Raw genomic sequence first — 22786 nt, forward strand, 5'->3', positions numbered from 1 at the left:
GTCTAACATGTCCTTCATACAGTTGAGTGGGCGCAATTAGATCGTTAAGAGCAGCTCGCACTATGTTGACGATAGATAAGACTTGACCGAAATCCATGAGGGTAGAAGCCCGAAAGTGGAACAACCTACGGAACCAGGATTTCACAAGTAAATATCTCAATTGATTAGTTCGAACTCCCGACTTAAAACATTGTAGACCCTAAATCCAAAAAGAGAACCAACTAAACTATCTCAAGGTGATATCTAATACTTCTAATTCATTTAAGTCATATTGAATCTAATTCAATTGACTCATATGGGTAAGGATTACATATCATTAGTACAAATATACACTCTAAATAATACTAAAAAGTGAACCTTTTTGAGAAAGTAAAAAAAAATCACACATAAAAAGAGAAATCGTAAGTAAGCTTTTTTTTTTTCCTTATCCCTTATGATTGTGCTTTAGCTTACATAAAAGAGGATTCTTTGTCAATAGTTTCCTTAAAAACTAAAGGCTTCACTTTTACTTTCATGCATCTAATCAATTCTAACTTGGCCAATGCTGCTTGGTAGTGGGATCTATATTGGTGGTTCCACTATACTTGTCTCTCTATTTCCTTTTACCCAATTCAATGCCTTCATCATGCATTACATGCACACACTCACAAGTCAAAATCCACCAAGGGATGACTGCAATTTTATTTGACCAATTAAATGCATCATAATAATGTACATTAGAGACCATATTTCTTTTTACCATATTTTGCTTTAGCCAATTCAATGCATTCCATAGGTTCATTAATTAGCACTCTATAATGGGTAATTGTGAGTTGCATTGAAAGTGAAAGTTCAGATCAAACCAGAACCAAAAGAAACCGGTGGCCATAAACAAATGTCAAAACTGACTTGGGTTTCCTCCAATTCAATTAATCCTTAGTTTGAAACATAGAATTCCAAGTTTGCATCTTTCCTTGTTTGTAATTCAAGTAAGATGAGCAACTACACATTGATCAGAAATGAGAAGTGACTCAATTGATAATTGATTGAATTAAGCATATGTGTGGCTCAAGTTTGATTTCAATGAAAAATATATTTTTCAACGGTATTTAAAAAAAGTTTTATTTTTATTACCAACAAACCATATGGAGAGAGAGATATATAATAAATACATATTGACCATGAAGAATACCAAAGATTCCACCCACAAAAAAAGGACCCCAAGAAAAAGACATCTAAAGAAAGGTAAGCAAAAAAGAAAGAGAGATGGAGAGCAAGAAAGTTAAACAGAAAAACCAGCTCAGCAGCATTACACATTAGGCCCCCACCCACTAGGCTATTTGGATTGCTGAATTTGTTACAGATTTGGGTTGACCCGACTCGTTGAGTCGAGTCGACTCAGAGAGGAATAACGGTCTGTTTGGTGAGTCGCCAAGCCGAGGTGGCAATGAGTGGTCGCGTATGCCAGCCCAGCATCAGACACCCATTGTTCTCTTCCACTCTGTAACCCTCCCCACTCGCGAATAGAGCCAACAGCATACTCGCCTGCTTGAACGCGTTCGACCCCAGATGAATTGGATCGAATCCGGCCGAGTTCAGACGAGTTTGCCACTGACTCAGCTTCTCGTGTCGCTCCACCCGGTCCACACCTTCACACGCCACCACATTGGAAATCTGCTTCCCCAAATACACCTCCGACATCATCTTGTCTTGGCAACTAACCGAGCCCTCTAACGAGTCAAACAGAGTCGAGTAGTAATGCAATGACTCGGTGAACCGGTCCATGAAAGTCGGACCGTTGTGGTTCGCTTCTTGCTCGACGATTGTGACAATCTCCGGCTTCATTTGCTTCAACACGTTCAACACTTTTTCTATGGCGCCCGGCCGAGACAACAATTTGTGCAACTCGAACACCGAGTTGACTGCAACTGACTCAACATCACTCGGTCTGAGTTCAAGCATCGAAGCATCCAAGTCGGCTAAGCTATTTGCCACAAACCCTCTGTATTCAAACTCGACATGAATCGTCTCTGCCAATTGAGCCAATTTCCAACCCACTTCCTGCAAATGGTCGGAGTTGTCAGTAGCAGGTGGTCCAATCCCGGTTAGTCGGAAAACTGGTGAACCTCCGGGACGAAGAGCAAGGGCTTGCATCAAAGCCGGCCATTGCATTCCTTGATTCATCGAGAAATCCACAACGTGGACGCGTTTCTTGCCTTCAAAGGCCTCAAGAATTGCTTGGTTAGCAGTGAAGTGAGCGAATTTCAGGTAAGGGCAGCTCTCATAGAAGTGCATCTGGAGCATTTCTGAGAAAGAATGTTCCAGTGGGGATTCAGGGTAGAGTCTGTAGATTCGGCGAGCCAGGGCTTCGGCGAAGTATGTGGCGACCTTTCGCATCGCACCCGCCTGGGACGCCGCCAAGTACCGAATCTGCTTCACAAGAGCTTCGGCCAGATTGAGATTGTTCTCTTGAACGGCTTCGGCGCAGGCCATTAGAGCGTGGACGAGTCGAATTCCATTTTCTTGCGAGTCAACTAGAACTACTTGACGGGTTGAGTCGGCAGCAACAGAATATGAACCCACAGAAGGTGTTTGAAACATTTCGGAGCTGGACCCAGATGAGGTTTTCAAGCGTTTGTGGTCTCTAGATGAAGAATCGAACTGGATTTGTGTATAGATGGCCTTTCCAGGTATCGCCTGAAGATCGTAGTCAGAAGATGAAGACTCTTCAAACGCTCGATTCTGCTGTTGTTGCCGTGTAGGAGGATCGGCAAAATCAATGGAGGTGATGGTAGAAGATTCAGCCGGAGCGAGAAAAGATTCATCTAGAGAAGAAGAAGAGGGGGGCAGTGACAGCGGGCCGGCCATCACCGGATAAAAATTAGTGGGAGGGTTCAACTCCGAGAGCATACTCTCAAGCCAAGTCGACAAATCAGACGGATTGTAGTGAACAGTATCCGTCGCCAGATGCGAAATCCCATCTTCTTGAACACTACCCATCACTTCCTCAAGCTGCTCAAGCTTCTGCGCCACATCCGCCATGTCCGACGACCGGACCTTGTAACCCAAAACCGCCAACAGCTCATCCATACCACCATCCTCTCCCCATATCTTGGCTTTACCGTTGCCGCCGCCGCAAGTAGCAGCAGCAGAAAAAGAAGGTTCAGCAGCCTGTGGATCCAGATTTTGATGCTCCCTTTTCATGGTTTCTTTCCTCTCTTATTTGCTGCTTCTGGATTTGGATTGGGGATTGAGGGCTTTGGGGATTCACTGCTCAATAACCCAAACAAAGCTGCAAATGGGTTGAGAGTCTGAAGAAGGGGAGCTATTTGCTTGGTTTTTCACTACTACAGTACCACTGCCACTTTCATGATCAGAGAAATTAAAATTTTAAATTATTTTTCTTTTTGTAGAACAAATTAATCTGAGAAAAAGAAGGGTAGAGGGAAACCAAATAAGCTCAATCTAGGCCTGGCCTTGGCATGTGTAGAGCTTTTGGATGGAACGCACCCTATTCGGATAAAAAAGTGTGTCCATTTCAATGTGCTGTGAATTGTTGTACTGTGTTATGAGGTTAGCTTAAAAACGAAATTGTTTGGCGCATCATTTTTAAAATTGTGATATGTTATCGTGAGGTGAGTTTGACGTATTCAAATTATAATTATATTAGATGATTAATAATATAAAATCACTTAACATTTATATTGTATATTAATCTAAAATAAAATAATTGACCTAATTTGATTACGTGGGACAATTCAACATATATTATAAGCGTTTGAGAATGTTGTGAGGTGAGGTGCTGCGAGGGAAAAAAGCTGTGGTGCAGTGGTGCTATGAGGTGAGGTGCACCTAAAAGCAGTGCAAACACACTGTCAAACACCAATTTGTGTGATTAAGCGATGCGTTATGTATTATCATATTACGGTGAATTTGAAGTTGAAATTGTTGTCACTTTTAACGCAATGAGATTGAAATACAAAAAAAAAAGTTTCTATTTTATTCTCAATCAATTTTATTATTCTATTTATATTTTTACAAAAATATCAAATTTTATCATCATCTCGATACAGTATTTTTAAATTCTCAGTGACATTCTAAACAATTTGTGTCACATTTTATCATCATCTCGATACAGTATTTTTAAATTCTCAGTGACATTCTAAACAATTTGTGTCACCTTATTTTATCTCATAATTGAAAGTTCAAAGTATAACACACTTCCAAACAGATCCTTTAACAACAACCACTACTAATCTACTATCTATATCTAATATCTACAATTAGGGGTGGTAAAAAAATCGATTTCGAGTCAGATAACATCACTCGTTTATGAAATACTTACATGTCCAAACCTTAACTCAAATTAGATTTCTAACGTATTTAATTGACCAAACCAGAATTGATTTAAATCCGGACTAGTACATTGGATAATAACTTAATCAGAGTTAAGGTTTGGACAAATAAACCCAATAAGATTTTTATGATTGGACCCAAATCAAATTTTAAATCGAATAAAAATTTTATGTTTCGATATGAATTACAGACATATAATTTATGTTTAAATTTAGTTTAATTCAGATGAGACAGTCTTCTGTAATCCCTATCTACAACTGAAACGGATAAGATGAAACATTTTTTTCAATTTTTTATTTTCTCCGACAGTGGAGGGCTATCACCACTTGCTTTTCCTAGTTATGGTAATGTCCTTTTGAGGATTTTATTTGATTTCATGGGACATTTTGGTTACTAGGTTCTCTTCTCTCTCTCATCCCAAAGTCGAATGGAAAAAAATAGTGTTAGGTTAGGTGATTAATGGTGGGCATTGAATCAATGCTGTTTAATAAATGCAACACAATGTACCTTAATTAAATTTATTTCTTGGTTTTTTGAGGACTTCCAAGATTAACTATCCATTAACCATCTTCACCAAATCGAAAAGAAACTACCAGTAACATGGTGTAGGACACTAGGTGTTGGTGGTTGAGATGGAGAAATGGTCCTTATAACTGTCAGATCTGCCCTACACGAGGTAGACCGAACGATTAAATCGGCCCGGCCGTCAATGTTTAATATTCCTCCTCATACTCCCTATAACTTAAACTATATGTTTGCTAGGGATCATCGAATTAGGTTATTGTCTGAATTTAAATCAATCCAAATCTGATCAATTAAATATAATTGAAATTCAATAAAAATTAAGATTTGAATATATAAATATGTGATATTGTTTAACCCAAAACCAACACAAAATCGATTTTTTTTTTCCACCCTAACTTAAACGGCCTCCCTCTTATAAAGCTTTTGCTTTATTTTTTAAAAAGAATTTTGTCAAAAAAGGAATTATGATGAGGTGACGAATTAATAGAGAGAGCGCCTACCTTTTCCTCAGCTGGAAACAGGGGCAAAAGGGGAAAATTCCGAAACAGAACTGACACCACCACCCACGGGGTCTTCACGTGATTCTTACACGTGTAAGAGTCTCAGTCTCTGTATACGTACTGAGCTCCTGCTGTACTATATCCCACCCACCATGTGATTCTTCCACGTGTTCTGAGATTCCGTCCTGATGAAAGCTCTTTTGTTTGATCTTCATGGTTGGATGGAAAATCATCCAATGGGTGACAAATTATTGAAAAAGTCAATTATTGCCACCTTTTATTAATATATGCTTTCATTTAATTAAATGCTGTTCCATTTGGTTTTTGGTTTCATGGTTTTAGTTAATTACTTTTATTTATTGTTTGGACTAATTAAGCTCTTCTTATTGTTGTTGTTATGCAAAATGATTGAATGGATACAGCTGAACATATTGACAAGTCAATATCATCAACATTGCCACACCTTTTAATGCTTCAAACACCTCATGAAATTACAATTCACTAAAGCATTCTCTCAGCCCAAAATTTCAAAACATAATATATATATATATACATATATGTGGAAAATGATAAAGATCCCGACAATATCTATCCCAAAAGCATTTCAGTAGTGTGTGGCACTAATTTATTTGGTGTGGTGACATCGCTATGATATTATCACACCGAATAAATGAGTGTCACACGTTGCTGATATGTTTTTAGAATGGATGTTGGGATGTGTAGTAAATGTTGTATATGCACATACATAAACCAAACACAAAGTTGTTACCAAACAGTTTAGGCTCGAGCTCGATTATAGGCTCAGCTTGCATTTAAGTTTGTGTATATGTGAATTTTAGGTTAAAATTTGACCTCAAATTCAAATGCATAAAGTTTAAGTCATCTCAAGTGTTTAAAAGGTAAACTCGTATAGTGTCGTTCTCAATTATTAAAAAATAAATAAATTTGAGCTTGAACTTAAACTTGTGAGATAAAAAAATATAGAACCACGGAGCAATAGCTCAATATCTCTGGGTTTTAAGACGGATGATGTTAAGGTCGAAAGTTCGAACCAACTGAGAGTATTTTCTTGTGGTTTTCCTGGTTCCGTGAGCCTACTCACTTTCGGGGAGGGGTTAAGAACCTCATTTATCCACATGGGTTTTAGTCCAATCTTAGACGTTGTCAGTCTGGTGTAGACTGATTTGGCGGTCTGAGATTTATGCCCACTCATATGTCTGAAAGACATAGTGAATTGGATGGTTTTTTGGCGACGGAAATAATCAAATATATAGTTAATCGAGCCGAACTAGAACTTGATTGTAATGTAATCGAGCCAAAGCGCAAGTCTTGTACAATGCTAAACTGACATAAAAAGTATTTACACCTAATTACTTTTCTTTTGATTAAGCTTAATTCGATTATTCAATATCTTATATGCATGAAGTGTATATTACATTATTACATCAACGTCAAATGATGTATTTTATAACTTGATTATCAATCTAAAACTAAAGATGCGATCCGTCTCTTGAAAATGAAAGTATGAAACAATTAAATAAAATAATCAAATATTTAATTTTAAAAACGAAAATAACAAATTATATGATGTTAGCATATATGTAAACAATGTTGTTTACGTATTAATCAATCAATTATTGACCGAAATATGAATTAATTAATTATCATTATTTCCCTTTCAAATTATAATCACGAACCAAACTCAATAGATTAGATATAAGCTATTAATTAATCAACAATAATTCACTGGTTTCAATCATGACAATATTTCTGTAATATTAAATAGTTTCTGAAAAGTGAAAGGTAAGAGAAAAATTCAAATATATGAAACAAATACTTGGAGCCAACTATAAGTTGCCAAAATTGATTAAATCAACTCAAATCATTTAAATGATGGGCATAACCAATGTCTTTTTGCACTCATAAGAGTATATTCGGGTACATCTTGTTGTTGTCCTGTGTTAGTCCGGTATTTATTTTTCAGTTTTTTAGTTTCTATGCTAGTATTTGTAAATTCCTAGGCCGCTAATGTGGCGTTAGATGTAACGTTTGTCATTATGGAATGAAGTGTTGGGTTTGGAGTTTAAACGCTTTATTTATAAAAAAAGAAGAAGAGTATACCTTCCACTTTATTTAGAAATTATCTCAGGATCATTGTAATTAATTTTACAATGAACGTAGAATTATTCCAAAGATGAAAAAAGAACCTATATTAATTTTTAAAAACATTTTTCAATAAATTAAAATAAAATCAACAAAGAGACAAGAGGGAAAAAAAAGAAAAAAAGAAAAACGATTGGTTAGGAGTCTTCTCAATAATTTTTTTTTAAAAAAATAATGCTTGAATGGTTATTTTCAATTCATCATTTCATTGTGAACTTTTTTGTAGTCTCTCTATTTATGACAAAACTCCATATCTAACCAGGGGAAAAAAAAAGAGAGGAAAAATCAATGCTATCCTACCCATTTTTTCTTTTTTGCAGTCTCCCTATTTATGGGAAAATAACAAAAATGAAAAAAAAAAAAAGAAAAGAAAAGGTAGACAAGTGAAAGATTAAAAAAAAAAAAAACTTGAAAAATCATCCACCATAAATTAGTGTCGGCCAGCTAAGGCATACAGTACAAACACAACCACGTATAGACATGCATATCAGCATATGCACTATAATGAATGATGAAACTCTAGAATTTCTCAGTCTACTAGTCTCAATTCAACGGTGAAGAATAAGCCTGATAGAAAAAAACATAAAAATATGGTGTGACGTGACCCTTTCAAACCATTACTTGAGAATCGTATGCAGTTGCTGAGGACATAACTAAACAGTCGGATATGCATGCCCTTGTAGACTATGGAAAGAACCTATCTTAGCCAATCCACTTGTTAGAGATTGGATCCTATCAGAATAATCTGCGTCTGGAATGATAGAATAGAGATGATGCTGGGAAAGTACATATGGTGAGATGGGACTTGGTTTGCAAGCCTAGAGGAAGGGACTTTTTGCCATTAGACAATAGTTATTTATATACGACGAAGATAATCATAAATAATAGTTTCAATTAATAAACATTATATGTCTCAGACTTAGAGTTATATTCTTGGTTCCAAAACACCGGCAGCTTCAATTGATTAGTCTCGTCTCTCTAATCTTTTTTATCTTTGTCTTATTATTCGCATTTGCACTCAATGACAATAGTTTCAATCTTCCTTGTTAGGGTTATTCTTTCGTCCAATTTTCCTCTCTATTTCATTCTATTAAGCCATTCTGCTAGGCATATATATATATATATATATCGATATCACTTTCTTTTGATTCCTCTCAAGCCTCTTCATCAGAAGTTTCGTCAGGTCCATCCATCAATTCAATTTAATTGGTCTTCTCCATTGCTATATTTTTTCTTTTGCAATCCGAGTGGAGTGGCTTCTTTTCTTTGAGCTTCCCAAAATTTGGGAGGCCTATCCTTTTTGTATATTCTTTATTGAGAGTATGTTATATTTTTATGGAGGCTTGTTACTTGCTTTAATGTGTTCAGTCTATCATCAAGTAAGTTTACTTATGTTCTTACATGATTTCACTAGGTCTAGGCCCGATGACCCAGTATATAAAATCACATGGATCTGCCCATGAATATATGAGAATTGTATAAACATGCCCAGTAAAATCCTTTCATTGCTGATTGCTTATCCTTATCGTCTGTAGATGGTGTCAAAATCAAAGTTTCTTATAATAGGGGATAAAAAGGAGGTAGAATAGTCATGATTTGGGTTCCAAGTACGTACCATTCGCGTTTTGTCCTAGTTTTAGTGTTATATTATAGTTATCTTGACTGTCGCAATTTTTAAACACTTGCGCTTCTTAGGTTGTGTTTACGTTTGTTTTAGAGTGTTATTGATATGTCGTCTGGGTTTAAATATGTGTGATAAATCCCGGGGAACGGAACAACACGGAGTTTAGGGCACGGATCATATGAAATTTCTGGTTTATCAGTTTCGATATGGTAATATGTCAAGGATATTTACTCTGAAATCTCATTGTATCTCCTTCTTTTTTTTTTTTTTGAGTAAAAGTACAAACACAACATACGATACACCACCAGATCAAGCCTCTGAAAGTACAGGTGTCAACAGGCCCCACGCAGGAGGCACAAATCAAGCCCACGCAGGGGCAGACTATGAAGCGCACATAGGGGCAGACGAAGCCCACACACCTCCTTGTAAATATTCGGAGGAGGTGAGACTAGAACCCATGACCTTAGTAAGGGACATGCAAAGTCATTGCCACTCAACCAATGGCTCATTTGCCATTGTATCTCCTTCTTAACTGCATAGTGAAAATTGCAGACTCTCGTGGATGTAATTAATACATAACACTGTACTGAAAAGATATTTTAACACTCCCGTTTGGGGTTTATCTTGTTTTCGATAGCAGAAAAAAGAAACTATACCCACCCAATCCATGGCTTACTCACCCTGTCATTCTATTTCAACAACCTTTCTTCTTCCTCTTGCATCTCTCTCTGACCATAACCCTTCTCCTACTTCCCGCACCAGAACCACCAACAACAATCCACCACTAATTCCCACTTCAACTCTTCCTAAAACGAACAACAACAACAACAAGATGAAGAAGCAGCAGAGACCACCCCAGCCCAGTGTAAGAGAAGTTGAACGAGTTATTGGAGCTGGATGCTACCGGGATAATGATCCAAATCCAAAGTACGTCCTCATCTCTATCCGAGTCTCCTTGGTTTTGGAATTAATGGGTTCCTTTTTTTTTTTATTGGGTTTCATTGTTTTACTGATTTTGATTTCTGTAATCGTGGTTATTAGGGAGTCGGAGGAGGATTCAGAGGAATTGGAGTCGCTGTTTGATGGGATTTTGCCGATATCTACTGGTAAATTTGAGGGACCAGTGGAGAAAAAGCTTCGAAAGACTGGAGAGTGGCTTGCTGTCCAAACTGAGTCAACATTTCAGTCTTCAGGTATTGTTTGCTTTAATTCAGTAGGCAATTGGAATGGTTTCAATGTGAAGTAAATACCTTTTTACTTGCTTGGAATAAGTGTATTATATTGAACCTTTTGAAGAAATCCACATGAGTGAATCTGGTTTTACTTTGCTTACTACCGTAAAACGCATGTGTTCTTCTTGGAAACCCTTGAAAAAGAACCCCCGATTGGAACAAATCCATCCGCCTAAATGTATTCGTTGTTGTGTTATGAAGTGCTTAATGGATTTTGAAATCTTTTCCTAGCATTCTTTTGGTTAGCTAAGCTCTGTTATTGCAGGTATTTAGATGTTGGTTATAAAACCTGCAGACTTTGTTATTTTATTGGCAAAGAACCTAAGCTGACAATATCATGAAGCATCCATTCTTCTCTTCACTTTGTAGTATTGAAGCTCAAGTTTTTTTGAGTGGTCTCAAATTGCTTTCTTGGTCTTTTTCTTCAGGTAGAAGAATTCTGATATTTGTGCTTTGGTGGGTTTTACCAATTTGGACTTTGTTACTCCTTGTGGCTTCTGGAGCAATAGAGCTGCCGTTCAGCACACCATTACTGGATGACTTGCTTATGTGAATAACCAGTCCAAGCGCAAGGCTCCAAATCCAATACGGTTGTCTTCTGCTGGACGATGATATTAATCAGTTATATGAGACTGTCCAGCTTACAGCACCATTTTGATTTCAAGTTCCATAAAAATGATGTCTGAGTTGGAAAGATGTCTCAATTAAGTCGGCGCATCATTCTCTGTAAGTAACTCTGTTCCAGATGACGCTGTAATAATGCCATGTTCTGTGACAAATGACAATTGCATATGTTGGCTTTAGTATATATATCTATTTCCCTGCACCAGATTATGCCTCTTAATAATGTTATATTCAATGATAATTGTATATGAGATCTTATTTCTATGTTTATTGCCATTCAGCTACTTGCATATGCTATTACTCTCTCTTAATTTTTGATATTGGTTATACTGTTTCCCGAGTACTTGTTTCAACATCTTACCTATTTAGTGAAACACTCACCTTGCAACAGACTATAATAACTTACTGGGCTCCTCCTTATACAGTAATATATGGAGTACTCATCAATATATGAGCTTACACAAGAAGATGAATTTCTGAATACCATAGTGCGCCAAGTTGCCAGTATAGCCGTCCATTTGTGGTTAGGGATATGAGTCTTGACATATTAACAAGAGTCAGACCCAGAAATTGGCATATTTCGTTCTTCAATCTAGCTGCACCTATAATAACACAACTTGTTTTGTTATTATTATTATTTTTTTTCTTTCTTGTGAGGAGATAATACACAGCCTAGCTACTATGGCTTTGGAATAATCCATAAGGGTCATGGCATAGTCATTTCCAGATCACAACAATAGATTTACGTGGCAGCTTGAGCTCCGAATAAAATAACCTGTGAAATATATAATTCTTTTGATACAGAACCTAATGGAGGCAGGAGATTTACTGGTACCATAAGTTTGATTTTTGTTATGCTGATCGTGTTTATTCAGAACTATGTTTTCTTTTCTCTTCTATTTTGAGCTGGAAATCTGCAGTGATTATGAATTATGATTCCTCATTTTTACTTCTACAATCCTGACGAGTGTTTTAGGGAACCCTTGTGCCTGAGAAAAATTTTCTTCATTCTTCTTCTTCTTCCCCTTACTATATGTGAAAAGGGTTTTGTTATGTTGATTTCACCAATTTGGACAATTTATTACTCCCTAGTGGGCTTCTGGATTAATCAAGCTGCACACCATTTGGCTTGATAATGTGAACATGCAGCTCTACCGAGTCTGGAATAGATAGTAAGGTCTCTGGGGAAGATGACATTAAGAATAGGACAAGAACATGCGTTTGTGGTTTCATCTTACCAACATATATTAATAGATACACAAGATGATAAATTGTTCAATAGAACTAGCAACTTAGATATGCCATTCAAACAGGGGTAGGTGAGAAGAAAAGGCATTGGCCTTTTACTCCAATCAACCTTAGAACAATGACAACCTTGCATTGCTTTGGAGTAATCCATAAAGGTTAGTGCACATTCTTCTGATCACAACTAGAGATTGGCTTGACCGTGTGATCGTCCAAGTTGAACACACCCGTATAGTAACATCTGAACGTGTAATCATCAGTGAAGTATATGGAATTCCTCTCCAGTTCTGGAAAATCTTTGGCAGAGAGTATATCATGGAGTGGTGGCTTAAGGCCTAAGAACGGAATCTGGTCACCCAAATTATTATTTCTCCCCATTCACTGGTGTCATGGTTTAACTTGTATACCCAAAAATACCATGTTCTTGCAAGATGGTTTGCCGTAGAACCACCAACAGATCCAATGGTGATTTCACTGCATAAGCGGGGAGGTTCCTCGATATGGTTCATTGGGGTAGGATAGAGGAGAAGCCACAATATTTGTTTCCATGTCCCCAGATAGGAAGCTGGAAGTGGTTATTGTAGATGACAATGACTCAGGCACTTGCCTTCTGATGGATCTGAGGAGAGAGAATAGCTTTAAAGATGAATCTTTTCTGGAATCTTTCATGAACGAGAGATGAACTGCACAAGTAAATTCTTTGAACATTTCCATGTATTTTATTGGGCTTACGTAATATGCGGGTTATTCTGGAGGCCCATCAATTATCCTCTACCCACTCGAAAGATGGTTAATCCTTCAACTAGAAGTCAAAGAATATGAAATCACTTGAAACATGTTTGATTGTCATTTTAGAAAACACACACAAAAAAAAAAAAAAAATCACTTGAAAAGAACAAAAAAAAATTCTGTAAATATATAAAACAGGGAAACAGAGAACATAAAACAAATCGACCTTGTAGAGAATCACGAATAGTTTAGATGACACTCATTTCATTTGTGTGATATTTCATAAGGTCTCGAGTTCAAGCCTTCCATATCCCTAACTCTTAATATATATCTAACCGTGTTAGTTAATTGCAATAATTTCTATACCATAATTTTACGTTTTGATAGCATGATCAACATTGAATTAATGGCTTAAATTAAATATGAGCAGTAATAATTATAATAAAGTGTAAAAATGGATAAAAAATAATAGTAATAACTAATAATAATGATGGCACACCGAAAGAGGCCAACAAAGGCTGGAGTCCAGAGAGAAACAAACCCCTCCACACAACGAAACGAAACGAATATTTATTTATTAATTATTCAATTTCTTAATATTAAAAACAAAAACAAAGAATTGATATATTGGCGACGCCTTTTTCCTTCGAATCAAGGTCCTCTTCTCCATTTCTCTCGCCGAGATTGACACAGAGAGAATCCAGGACCGACTACCACGTAACAGTAATCGCCAGGAGAGAGAGAGCGCGCGCGCGCGCGCGATCTGAGCGGGTAAATGGGCACGCTTCAGACGTTTAGAAAGGCCTACGGCGCCCTCAAAGACTCCACCAAAGTCGGTCTCGCTCATGTCAACAGTGATTACGCGGTACATCTTTGCCACCCTCTTCAATCTCTCTCCATCTCTGTGTTAAATTTCGGTTCTTTTTCTCACTTTGATTTGTTTCTTTTTGTGGGGGTTGATTGGGTTCTGTAATTAGGACTTGGATGTTGCCATAGTCAAAGCAACCAACCATGTCGAGTGTCCGCCTAAGGAACGACACCTTCGAAGTCTGTCTTCTTTCCTCTTCTTTAAAGTTTGAATTTTGATTGTAATTGGGGGATCCAATATTGATTATGCGGATCTGCAATTGGTTGATTCTTGTACAGAAATCTTGCTGACAACGTCTGCGGTTCGACCTCGAGCGGATGTTGCTTATTGCATCCATGCCCTTTCCCGTCGATTGGCCAAGACTCACAATTGGACGGTATGTTTAAGAATACTGTGGATTTTTATTTTGTTTGCTGATGATGGTTTTTGTTTGAAATGCGTTGGGATTTGGGACTATTATGTGTTTACAGATCTGTTTTTGATTGTTATTGTGGTGCATTTTGTCTTTTGATTGTTATTGCTATTCATTTTTGTCTGATTCTGGTCGCGTATCTTCATGTCTCATAAGATTTGGTAAAGGTTTATGTTGGTTCTCAGCCTACTAATGGCTTCCTGCTTTATCCATCCTTGGGACCATGTAATGCAGTAAAAGCAGTTCATGTAAAGTTATTATGTATCAGTTGATGGTATAGATTAAGAGATGATGTTTCATCATTGCAATTTGTGCTTTATATCCTCAATTTTCTGTCGGGGAAGCGTTGAAGGAGTTGTAGTTGTACATGATTTGCTTTATATCGATATGCAGCTGATCCTTTTAATGAGGATAATTTTTCCCGTGTATGGCAGGTGGCATTAAAAACACTGATTGTAATCCATAGATTGTTAAGGGAGGGTGATCCTACATTTAGAGAGGAATTACTTAATTTCTCCCAGAGAGGACGTATTCTTCAACTTTCTAATTTCAAGGATGATTCAAGCCCTATAGGTCGGTCTCTCTCCTCACCCTTTAATCACCTGTCTGTTTGTAGTTTAGCTAATTGTATAAGCTCTTTACCTTAAAAAGAGAAGGAACTTTCTGAGATCGTAAACATTTATTGTCTTGTGCTTTTGCCTTCCAGCATGGGATTGCTCGGGCTGGGTACGTACATATGCTTTGTTCTTGGAAGAAAGACTGGAATGCTTCAGGATTTTGAAATATGACATTGAATCAGAACGACTTCCAAGACCTTCCCAAGGACAGGATAAGGTAGTTTCCATAATTGTGGACTCTTAATACATTTGGATTTAAAAGGAAATAAAGAGAACAGATTCTTATAATGGATAAATGTATCCCCAGATTTGTTGTTTTTACTTTTCAAGATTCTACTCAGTAATGATTTTTAGATGTTACATGAATTTATTGTTAATAAATTGGTGATAAGTTTTCTTGATCATCGCTCCTTTTGACTTGCAGGGCTACAGTAAAACTCGAGAATTGGACAGTGAAGAACTGTTGGAGCAGTTGCCTGCTTTGCAGCAGCTGCTGTATCGACTTATTGGTTGTCGGGTATCTTCCTGGAAATTTATGAATAAAACCTGGCTTTTAACATGCACTGCTATTTTGTTCCGATTGCTTTATTTGTTGCTGGTGAGTGGAAATTTGTAAGAACTAAAGTTAATGATACTTATCTTCAACTTTACAGCCTGAAGGTGCAGCTGTTGCCAATTATGTTATACAGTACGCTTTGGCGCTGGTATGTTAGGCGTATCTCTTGCATGCGTTGATGCACTCAATACTTTATTCTAATTATGCCTTTGTTTTCTATATTCTATTGAGGTTCTGTATAATAATGATGATTGTTGTTTACCTAATCAAACCCTGCACTTGACAGGTACTGAAGGAGAGCTTTAAAATCTACTGTGCTATTAATGATGGAATCATCAATCTTGTTGATAAGGTGACTCGGCCTTTTAATTTTAAGAGTTGCCAGCCATGCTTGAATTTTGTTTCATTATTGAATATGTTGGTGTAATTGCAGTTTTTTGAGATGCCAAGACATGAAGCTATTAGCGCTCTTGATATCTACAAAAGAGCTGGCCAGCAGGTGAATATAGGTTATTGAGGATGTGGAGCCTCTCCAAGGTTGGGTGTCATTGGACCCACCTTGCTGGGTAAACCACGGATACATCAACCACCTTGATGTTATAATTTCTGAGATCTTACTGTCTTAGCACTCTGAGTTTTGGGGCTTTATTGAGCAAATTTGGCTTCCTTGTCTAGGCTGGGAACCTTTCTGATTTCTATGAGGTTTGCAGAGGATTGGAACTTGCAAGGAATTTCCAATTTCCTGTTTTGAGAGAGGTATTGACAGGGACACAAGTACACAACATTTCATTTATTGTATGTTGTCCTTGCTGTTGCAGTTATCTCATCTATTTCATGTTATGTTGACTTTTCTTCAGCCTCCGCAATCCTTTCTTACTACCATGGAAGAGTACATAAAGGAGGCCCCCCGAATGGTTACTGTTCCAAGTGAGCCACTGGTTAGTATTTGCCAAATTATTACTTTCAAGTTTCTTTCCTTTGCTTTGTGTTGTTTTTATATTTATTAATTAATTGATGTAAACTATGAACTTAACCTGTGAAGAAAGATAGTTCAAGGATTTTTTAAGACTTCTTGGATGGTGACAACCTGTGGGCTCTGCTATGCTAGTCAGTAGAAAGGGTGTAATCGGAAATTAATAAGCTACAAATTCTCGAAAGTTAACCATTTTCGGTAAATTTTGAAGAAGCCTTTAAACATGGTGACAGCACTATACACTCCAATTGTTTTGATTTGGTGTTTTATCTGTAATTGTCAACTTGTGTCTTTTGAAATTGAATTTAATACTTGTAGATATTGTGGTAGGGGTTTAATCTTTATCACTTTGAACAGCTTCTGACATATAGGCCAGAGGAAGGACCATCTGAAGACACCAAATTAGACGCTGATGAACCTGAACCTCCACCTCCTGATGAGGTTATTGTGTCTAATGTCGATGTCACTCCTGCTGCTACCCCTCCTCAGAACAACATGGAGACAGGAGATCTACTGGTAATCTGACAGTTTTGAGTTTTGTCAAGTTTCTCAACGTTCATGGAGAACTTACCCTGTTTCTTTATTTTTTTCTTTTCTTTTGTTTACTTTTTCATGTGGTTCAGGGATTGGATTATGGTGCACCAAATGCATTTGTGATTGAGGAACAAAATGCCTTGGCTTTGGCCATAGTAACTACAGAATCTGGTGACTCTCAGTTTTCTTTCCTGACGTTACTTGTTCATATTAGTTTATTATTTCACTTGTTGCTTACCGGAAGGATCTTTTTTTGGCAGATGCTGCGCCAACATTTAACTCTAGTGCTTCTCAAGCAAAAGACTTTGATCCTACTGGATGGGAACTTGCCCTGGTCACAACCCCAAGTAGCAACTTATCCTCAGCCAATGAACCGCAACTGGTAAGCCATGTCGTGGCTTTTTTACTTATTTTTCTATAAATTTAATTGTATTCATTTATACATGATGTACAGCCATTCTAATATGTGATATTAGTGAACTGTCGAAGGTGCTGGCTGTTATCTCTTGCTTGAGCCATTGTAGAATGTTAGTGTTTGCATGCTGAAGATATTCCTATATAAAAAAATTCTATGCATGTTGATAAAGTTTACTACAAGAAAATACTAAAAGTAAAAAGGGAATATGGTTAAGACTAAAATGAGATAAAAGCATCGATTAAAATATTAAGCTGCAGAATGAGGAGGGTTTTCTCCATACACTCATGGCCGTAGGACTGATATCTGTTGTTTTCTGCGGTTTAGTTCTGGTTTAGTTTCATTTGCCCACAGATTAGCTGAGCCATTATACTCTTTGTACTTGAGATGTGTAGTTTGATGACCATCAAACAGAGACAATAGGACGGAAATGGAGGAATAATGATCGGTAATTAAGACGTATTTTGTGGATTAACGTTCAATGATGTTCCCAATCTACACAGAATAATGTGCCCTTTGAACACATTTGTTTTGCTTTCTGTAAAAAAATGGGATATATGATTGCATATGGCAAAAATGATAAAAACCTGAGCTTCGGGCTTTTTTCCCCTTAATTCTCAATATTGAGACCCTGGGACTTTGTGATGGCACTTGAAAGTGAAACACATTTTATCTCATGAACCTGCATGAAAAAATTGTGATAAACTTGTTTTAACCAGGTTAACCTGTCATGTTTCTAGATGGTGTCTGAAACAACCAAAAGTTTTTCTTTATGTGCAATGTCAGGACTTTTATTGTGAAAGGTGAGAGACGTGTATGTACATTTTTGTTGGATTTAACTGATTTTGGTGTTTGTTGCCAATGAATATTAGGCTGGTGGATTAGACTCGCTCACTCTCAACAGTCTGTATGATGAAGCAGCATATCGAGCTGCCCGGCAGCCTGCTTATGGAGGGGCAGCTCCAAATCCGTTTGAGGTACAGGATCCTTTTGCTATGTCTAATGGCGTTGCTCCCCCTCCTACTGTTCAAATGGCCGCAATGGCTCAACAGCCGCCCAATCCTTTCATGCAATACCCTCCTACTTACCAGCAGCAGCCATTTCAGCAGCAAAATGTGATGATGAGACCAACAAATCCTTTTGGCGATCCAGCGTTTGGGTCATTTCCTGCAAATCCTGTTCCTCATCAACAAGCTGCGAATCCATTTGGGAGCTCAGGCCTTTTGTAATCACTTATTTTGAATAATTTGGTAATGTAATGTAGGTTGTGCAGATGGCGTTTGTGTTTTGGAAGTGAGTAAAGCGGGGGTGAGGTTTTTCTCTCTTCAGCCCACGAGAGCTGGTGGCTTTTTGCTTGAATCATTATGTTTGTTTGGGTTGTCAAACCCTTGAGTGAATAGTGAGAGATGTAATAATCAGACAGAGATTACAGTTCATAATATCATATCATTTGTTACTCTCGCCCTCTTGCTGGTGTGACTGAAGTTAGTAGCATATCATCTTACACAAAACCCTAACCCTAACCCTAACCCTAACCCTAACCCTAACCCTAACCCTATCTTACTGTATGATTGCTTGGGTTTACAAGTCCATGCAGGGCAGCAAATACATAACCAATTCTGTAATCTATAAACTTTAGCAGGATCATATATATATATTTGAGGAGAGGATGAGTAGATATTTTAAAAGGTAGAGGATGGTGAGGGACAGCAGATCAAAAGCAGAAAAGAAAAAGGAAGGGAAATCATGATTATCATCACCGTGGTTCATGCTCTCTTTCTTAATCCCAAGAATCCTAAGATCTACAACTATAAGCATAGACAGACAATAGTAGTGTAGTACAAATAATATGGCCTATTTTTTGCATAATTTCCTGCTCATTACTTCCTAAACAATGACCAAGATCAGCTGATAAATTAAGCTATATATATAAATCAAGCAAAGTAAATTGTTTAACATTTTTTTTTTTGAAAGGTCCACAGGCCACACACAAGCTAAGCCATGCCCGAGGGGCCACCACAGCGGATAGAAAACTACCAAAATCCCAAACCCCCTGGTGAGAATAGAACCATGGACCTCAAGGTCACTGATATACATCAAAAGATTCATAATTATACCTAGTGCTAGATTCTATACACATACATCATAAATTTGAATAGATATTGGAACCAACATTTAAACATATTTATGAGAATAATCAATTATACCTTTATAATTAAATGTGTTTCATTAATTATATGGTCATGAAAATGAATTCCATGTCCTCATCACAAATATAGCCAACTACTAACAATGGCCAAAATGAGATTTTGGATAACCCCAACCCCAAATTGATTCTTAAAAAATAAGGTAAAGGAGACTAATAATCATAAATGAAAACATATGATATGTGGAGCCTATATAGTATATATGATTACGGTACAAAAATTAAGCAATATATATAGTACTTTATAATTAATATTTGTTGGGAGGTTTCTTAGTTACCACGCGAGCCTTGTCAGTTGATTCCCAACTGGTTCACCAGCTCAATTGCAACAGTGACAACACTATTTTGTTTTTGTCTAATATTTTATGTCGCCTGGTGTGGTTAGCGCAGAAAATCAAACAAACCCTTCTACAAATCTAGATTAACCAACAAATTAGGAATATGAGAAAATCCCCCTCACTCCAAAGTAGTAGAAGTAAAATATTAATCTCAAATTCCATAAAAAAAATTTACCACCCATAATCCCAACTATATATGATGCTAACAATTTACTTTGCTTGAGAAGACTCTAAGGTTTTTGGGCCTAATAGTTTTGAAAATGATTTGTTTTAATAAAAGTCTCTGAGATTATATTAGTATATATGACTAATAATAGTTATTTTATTATAAACGAGTAATAGAAACTACTAAAAAAAAACTAGCAGTATATATGACTAGTGTTACTCGTTTATTTGATTCCTATTATTATTGATTTTGTACATATATTTTCTCTGTCAAGATTGAAGATGTCAATGATACTATATATATATATATATATATACACACGCACTATAATCACATAAATGCAACTGTCACATATCTTCTTTCAACTTGTGATCAATTTTTAATAATTCTTAATTGATTTTTGGTTTAATTATTGATCACATCACACACAAATCTTTGTCATCAATTTTGAAATTGTCAATTTGAGGAATGAGAGCGTACGTTCTAGATGAGATATATAGTGTGGGCCAGTAATATTGTCATTTCCAAGTTCTCTTTTAATTTATTTATTTAAAAATTAAAACTTCAACATTTCTGTTTATTAATTAGATACTTTGCTTTGATCATTGAATGGCTATTGGTGAAGCCTTCATTGAAAGATCGAATGAAAAATCCTCTTTGAAAATTGAAATGTACTCTTTTTATGTTGGGAAAATTTTATAATAAATTATTGTCTTTTTGGGTCAAAAATTGAAAGCTAAAAGGAGATTAAGTAAAGAAAAAGAGAGGTATGATCGATCCTCCTTTTTTGAGCCTATTGAAAAATAAAATTCATTTTTAATGCCAATTTGAGCTATCCATTAAAGGGTTTTTTTCACCACTATAAATTCATTTTATTCTTTTTGTAAAAATATATTCTGTTTTTACTAATAATTACTTTTTAACATTTTACAATGAATATATTTTAAAAATCATTTGGTTTTTTAAATGACCATGGATCAAAAGTTACAATATTTGTTTTTACTAGTAATCGCTTTTTTTTTTTGGGTGGTGGGGGCAAATTAAGGGCACAAGAGGAGAAAAAAGTAGGACTCGGGTTGGGTTTGCGCTTTCCTAATTCAACCTAAGTTTGGTGGATTGTTTAGATTAAGGGCACTCCTACTAAGTTGTTCTTTGTTAAAAAAAACATTGCTAGTTAATCACCAAATTAAGTTACAATAAAACTAATTTTTACAATTTTATGTGAGCTACTTCTACAAAACAGTCAACTAAAATTATAAGAGCATCCACATCAGATTACCTAAACATGAGTCTGTCTGTAAAATTTAGAAATTTTGTCAAAATAGAGCTCTGCATCAGATTACCTAGAGGTTCCCTATTTTACAGAATATGAACAGTAGTTCCCTACATCTAGAGAACCACTATTCACTTCCCTAAACATAAAATAATATTTTTTACTACTTTATTTTCTCCTCTCTCATCTCTTCTCATTTTTTCCCTCCTATCTCTCCTCACTCCTTTCTTTCTCTCTCTTCTTTCTCTCTCATCTCTTTCTCTCTCCTCTCCTCACATTTTGACTCCTTTCTCTCTCCTCACTTTTTCTCTCTCTCTTCTTTCTCTCTCCTCTCTCTCTCCTCACTCCTTTCTTTCTCTCTCCTCTTTCTCTCATCACTTTTTCTCTCTCCTCAATTTTTTTCTCTAATTTTTAATAACATTAATTTATTATTTTAATTAATATATTGTTTTAAATGTAATTAATTTATTATTTTAAATAGAAGTAGTTTATATGAATAGAATAAATAAAGGAAAGAGAAATAAATATTATTTTAATGCAATAGAGAATATGATAGGTAATCTGATGCAGTGTTGATTGGATAGAGAATCTGTAAAATAGGGGAAAGTGACATTTTGTCTGTATTTTAGGGAATCTGTTAAGAGAAACTGATGCAGATGCTCTAATAATATGGGGAAAAGGTCTTAGTTGGTAATATATTAACTTAGGATTTGGATCTACCAACCCTGATTATTAACAAATTAAGGTGAACGAAACACATGGTGTAAACTTGACTAAAGCAAAAGCGTTTTCAAAGGTGGCAAACCACAAAAGTTAGATTCTCCTCTCAAAATGGGAACTATGATGTATGTTCTACAACAAATAAATATATGTATTCATAACATAAATAATAAGTAACTGTATGATTTCGAAAAGCTCTGAAGTTGATTCTCACTAGAAGCAAGATTATTTATGATCAAGCATTGAGGTTTGATCCAACTTATCATTTTGTCATGCGAGAAACTTCCGTACACGTAGGACTGATAGTCTTATCATTTTTTTTTTCTTTCTCGATTAACAAAAAAAAGAAAGTCTTCCAAAATAATTATTACAATTGGAAAAATTTAAAACAAATAGAGAAGGATGGATGGGCGTGCGGTGCAGCCCTTGCCTACCCAAACCGAAATTGGACCAACACAAACAAAACACGTCATTTTAACATTTGTGCATTTCTGACCACATGTTGAAAGAAGTTTTTGTTCATTTTTCTTCCCTTCAAGTTATACGTTGATTCAAATCTAAAAATATATATTGGGTTATTAAGAAGTGAAACCCAGAATTAATGGATGGAAGGGTATTGTCAACTTGAAATCAATGTTTAATTACATGCAAATTAAGCAAAACTATTTACATAGTCTGGTCCACCAACGCATCTGCCGCCCAAAAGAGAAAACAAGACTGGAGGGCCACAT

The 22786-nt window shown here is 36.3% G+C and overlaps 3 protein-coding genes across 3 annotated transcripts; 2 read left to right on the top strand and 1 right to left on the bottom strand.

The window, feature by feature from the left end:
* Positions 1-1087: 1087 nt before the first annotated feature.
* Positions 1088-3526, bottom strand: LOC119998787 (DELLA protein GAIP-B-like). Its single transcript, XM_038846217.1, has one exon. The coding sequence runs from the start codon at positions 3181-3183 to the stop codon at positions 1378-1380; it is 1806 nt and encodes a 601-aa protein (XP_038702145.1). The 5' UTR covers positions 3184-3526; the 3' UTR covers positions 1088-1377.
* Positions 3527-9738: 6212 nt separating this feature from the next.
* Positions 9739-11300, top strand: LOC119998970 (probable NAD(P)H dehydrogenase subunit CRR3, chloroplastic). The gene is made up of 3 exons (XM_038846453.1): positions 9739-10074; positions 10189-10340; positions 10808-11300. Exons 1-3 carry the CDS (start codon positions 9815-9817, stop codon positions 10930-10932), a joined length of 537 nt encoding a protein of 178 aa, XP_038702381.1. The 5' UTR covers positions 9739-9814; the 3' UTR covers positions 10933-11300.
* Positions 11301-13607: 2307 nt separating this feature from the next.
* LOC119999026 (putative clathrin assembly protein At2g01600) lies at positions 13608-18813 on the top strand. The gene is made up of 15 exons (XM_038846515.1): positions 13608-13842; positions 13955-14024; positions 14124-14221; positions 14692-14830; positions 14964-15091; positions 15299-15391; positions 15528-15578; positions 15717-15782; positions 15864-15929; positions 16106-16186; positions 16288-16368; positions 16761-16919; positions 17027-17108; positions 17198-17319; positions 18225-18813. Exons 1-15 carry the CDS (start codon positions 13753-13755, stop codon positions 18579-18581), a joined length of 1683 nt encoding a protein of 560 aa, XP_038702443.1. The 5' UTR covers positions 13608-13752; the 3' UTR covers positions 18582-18813.
* Positions 18814-22786: the final 3973 nt, after the last annotated feature.

This window comes from Tripterygium wilfordii, chromosome 5 (genome assembly GCF_013401445.1).
Source record: "Tripterygium wilfordii isolate XIE 37 chromosome 5, ASM1340144v1, whole genome shotgun sequence".
Taxonomy (NCBI): domain Eukaryota; kingdom Viridiplantae; phylum Streptophyta; class Magnoliopsida; order Celastrales; family Celastraceae; genus Tripterygium; species Tripterygium wilfordii.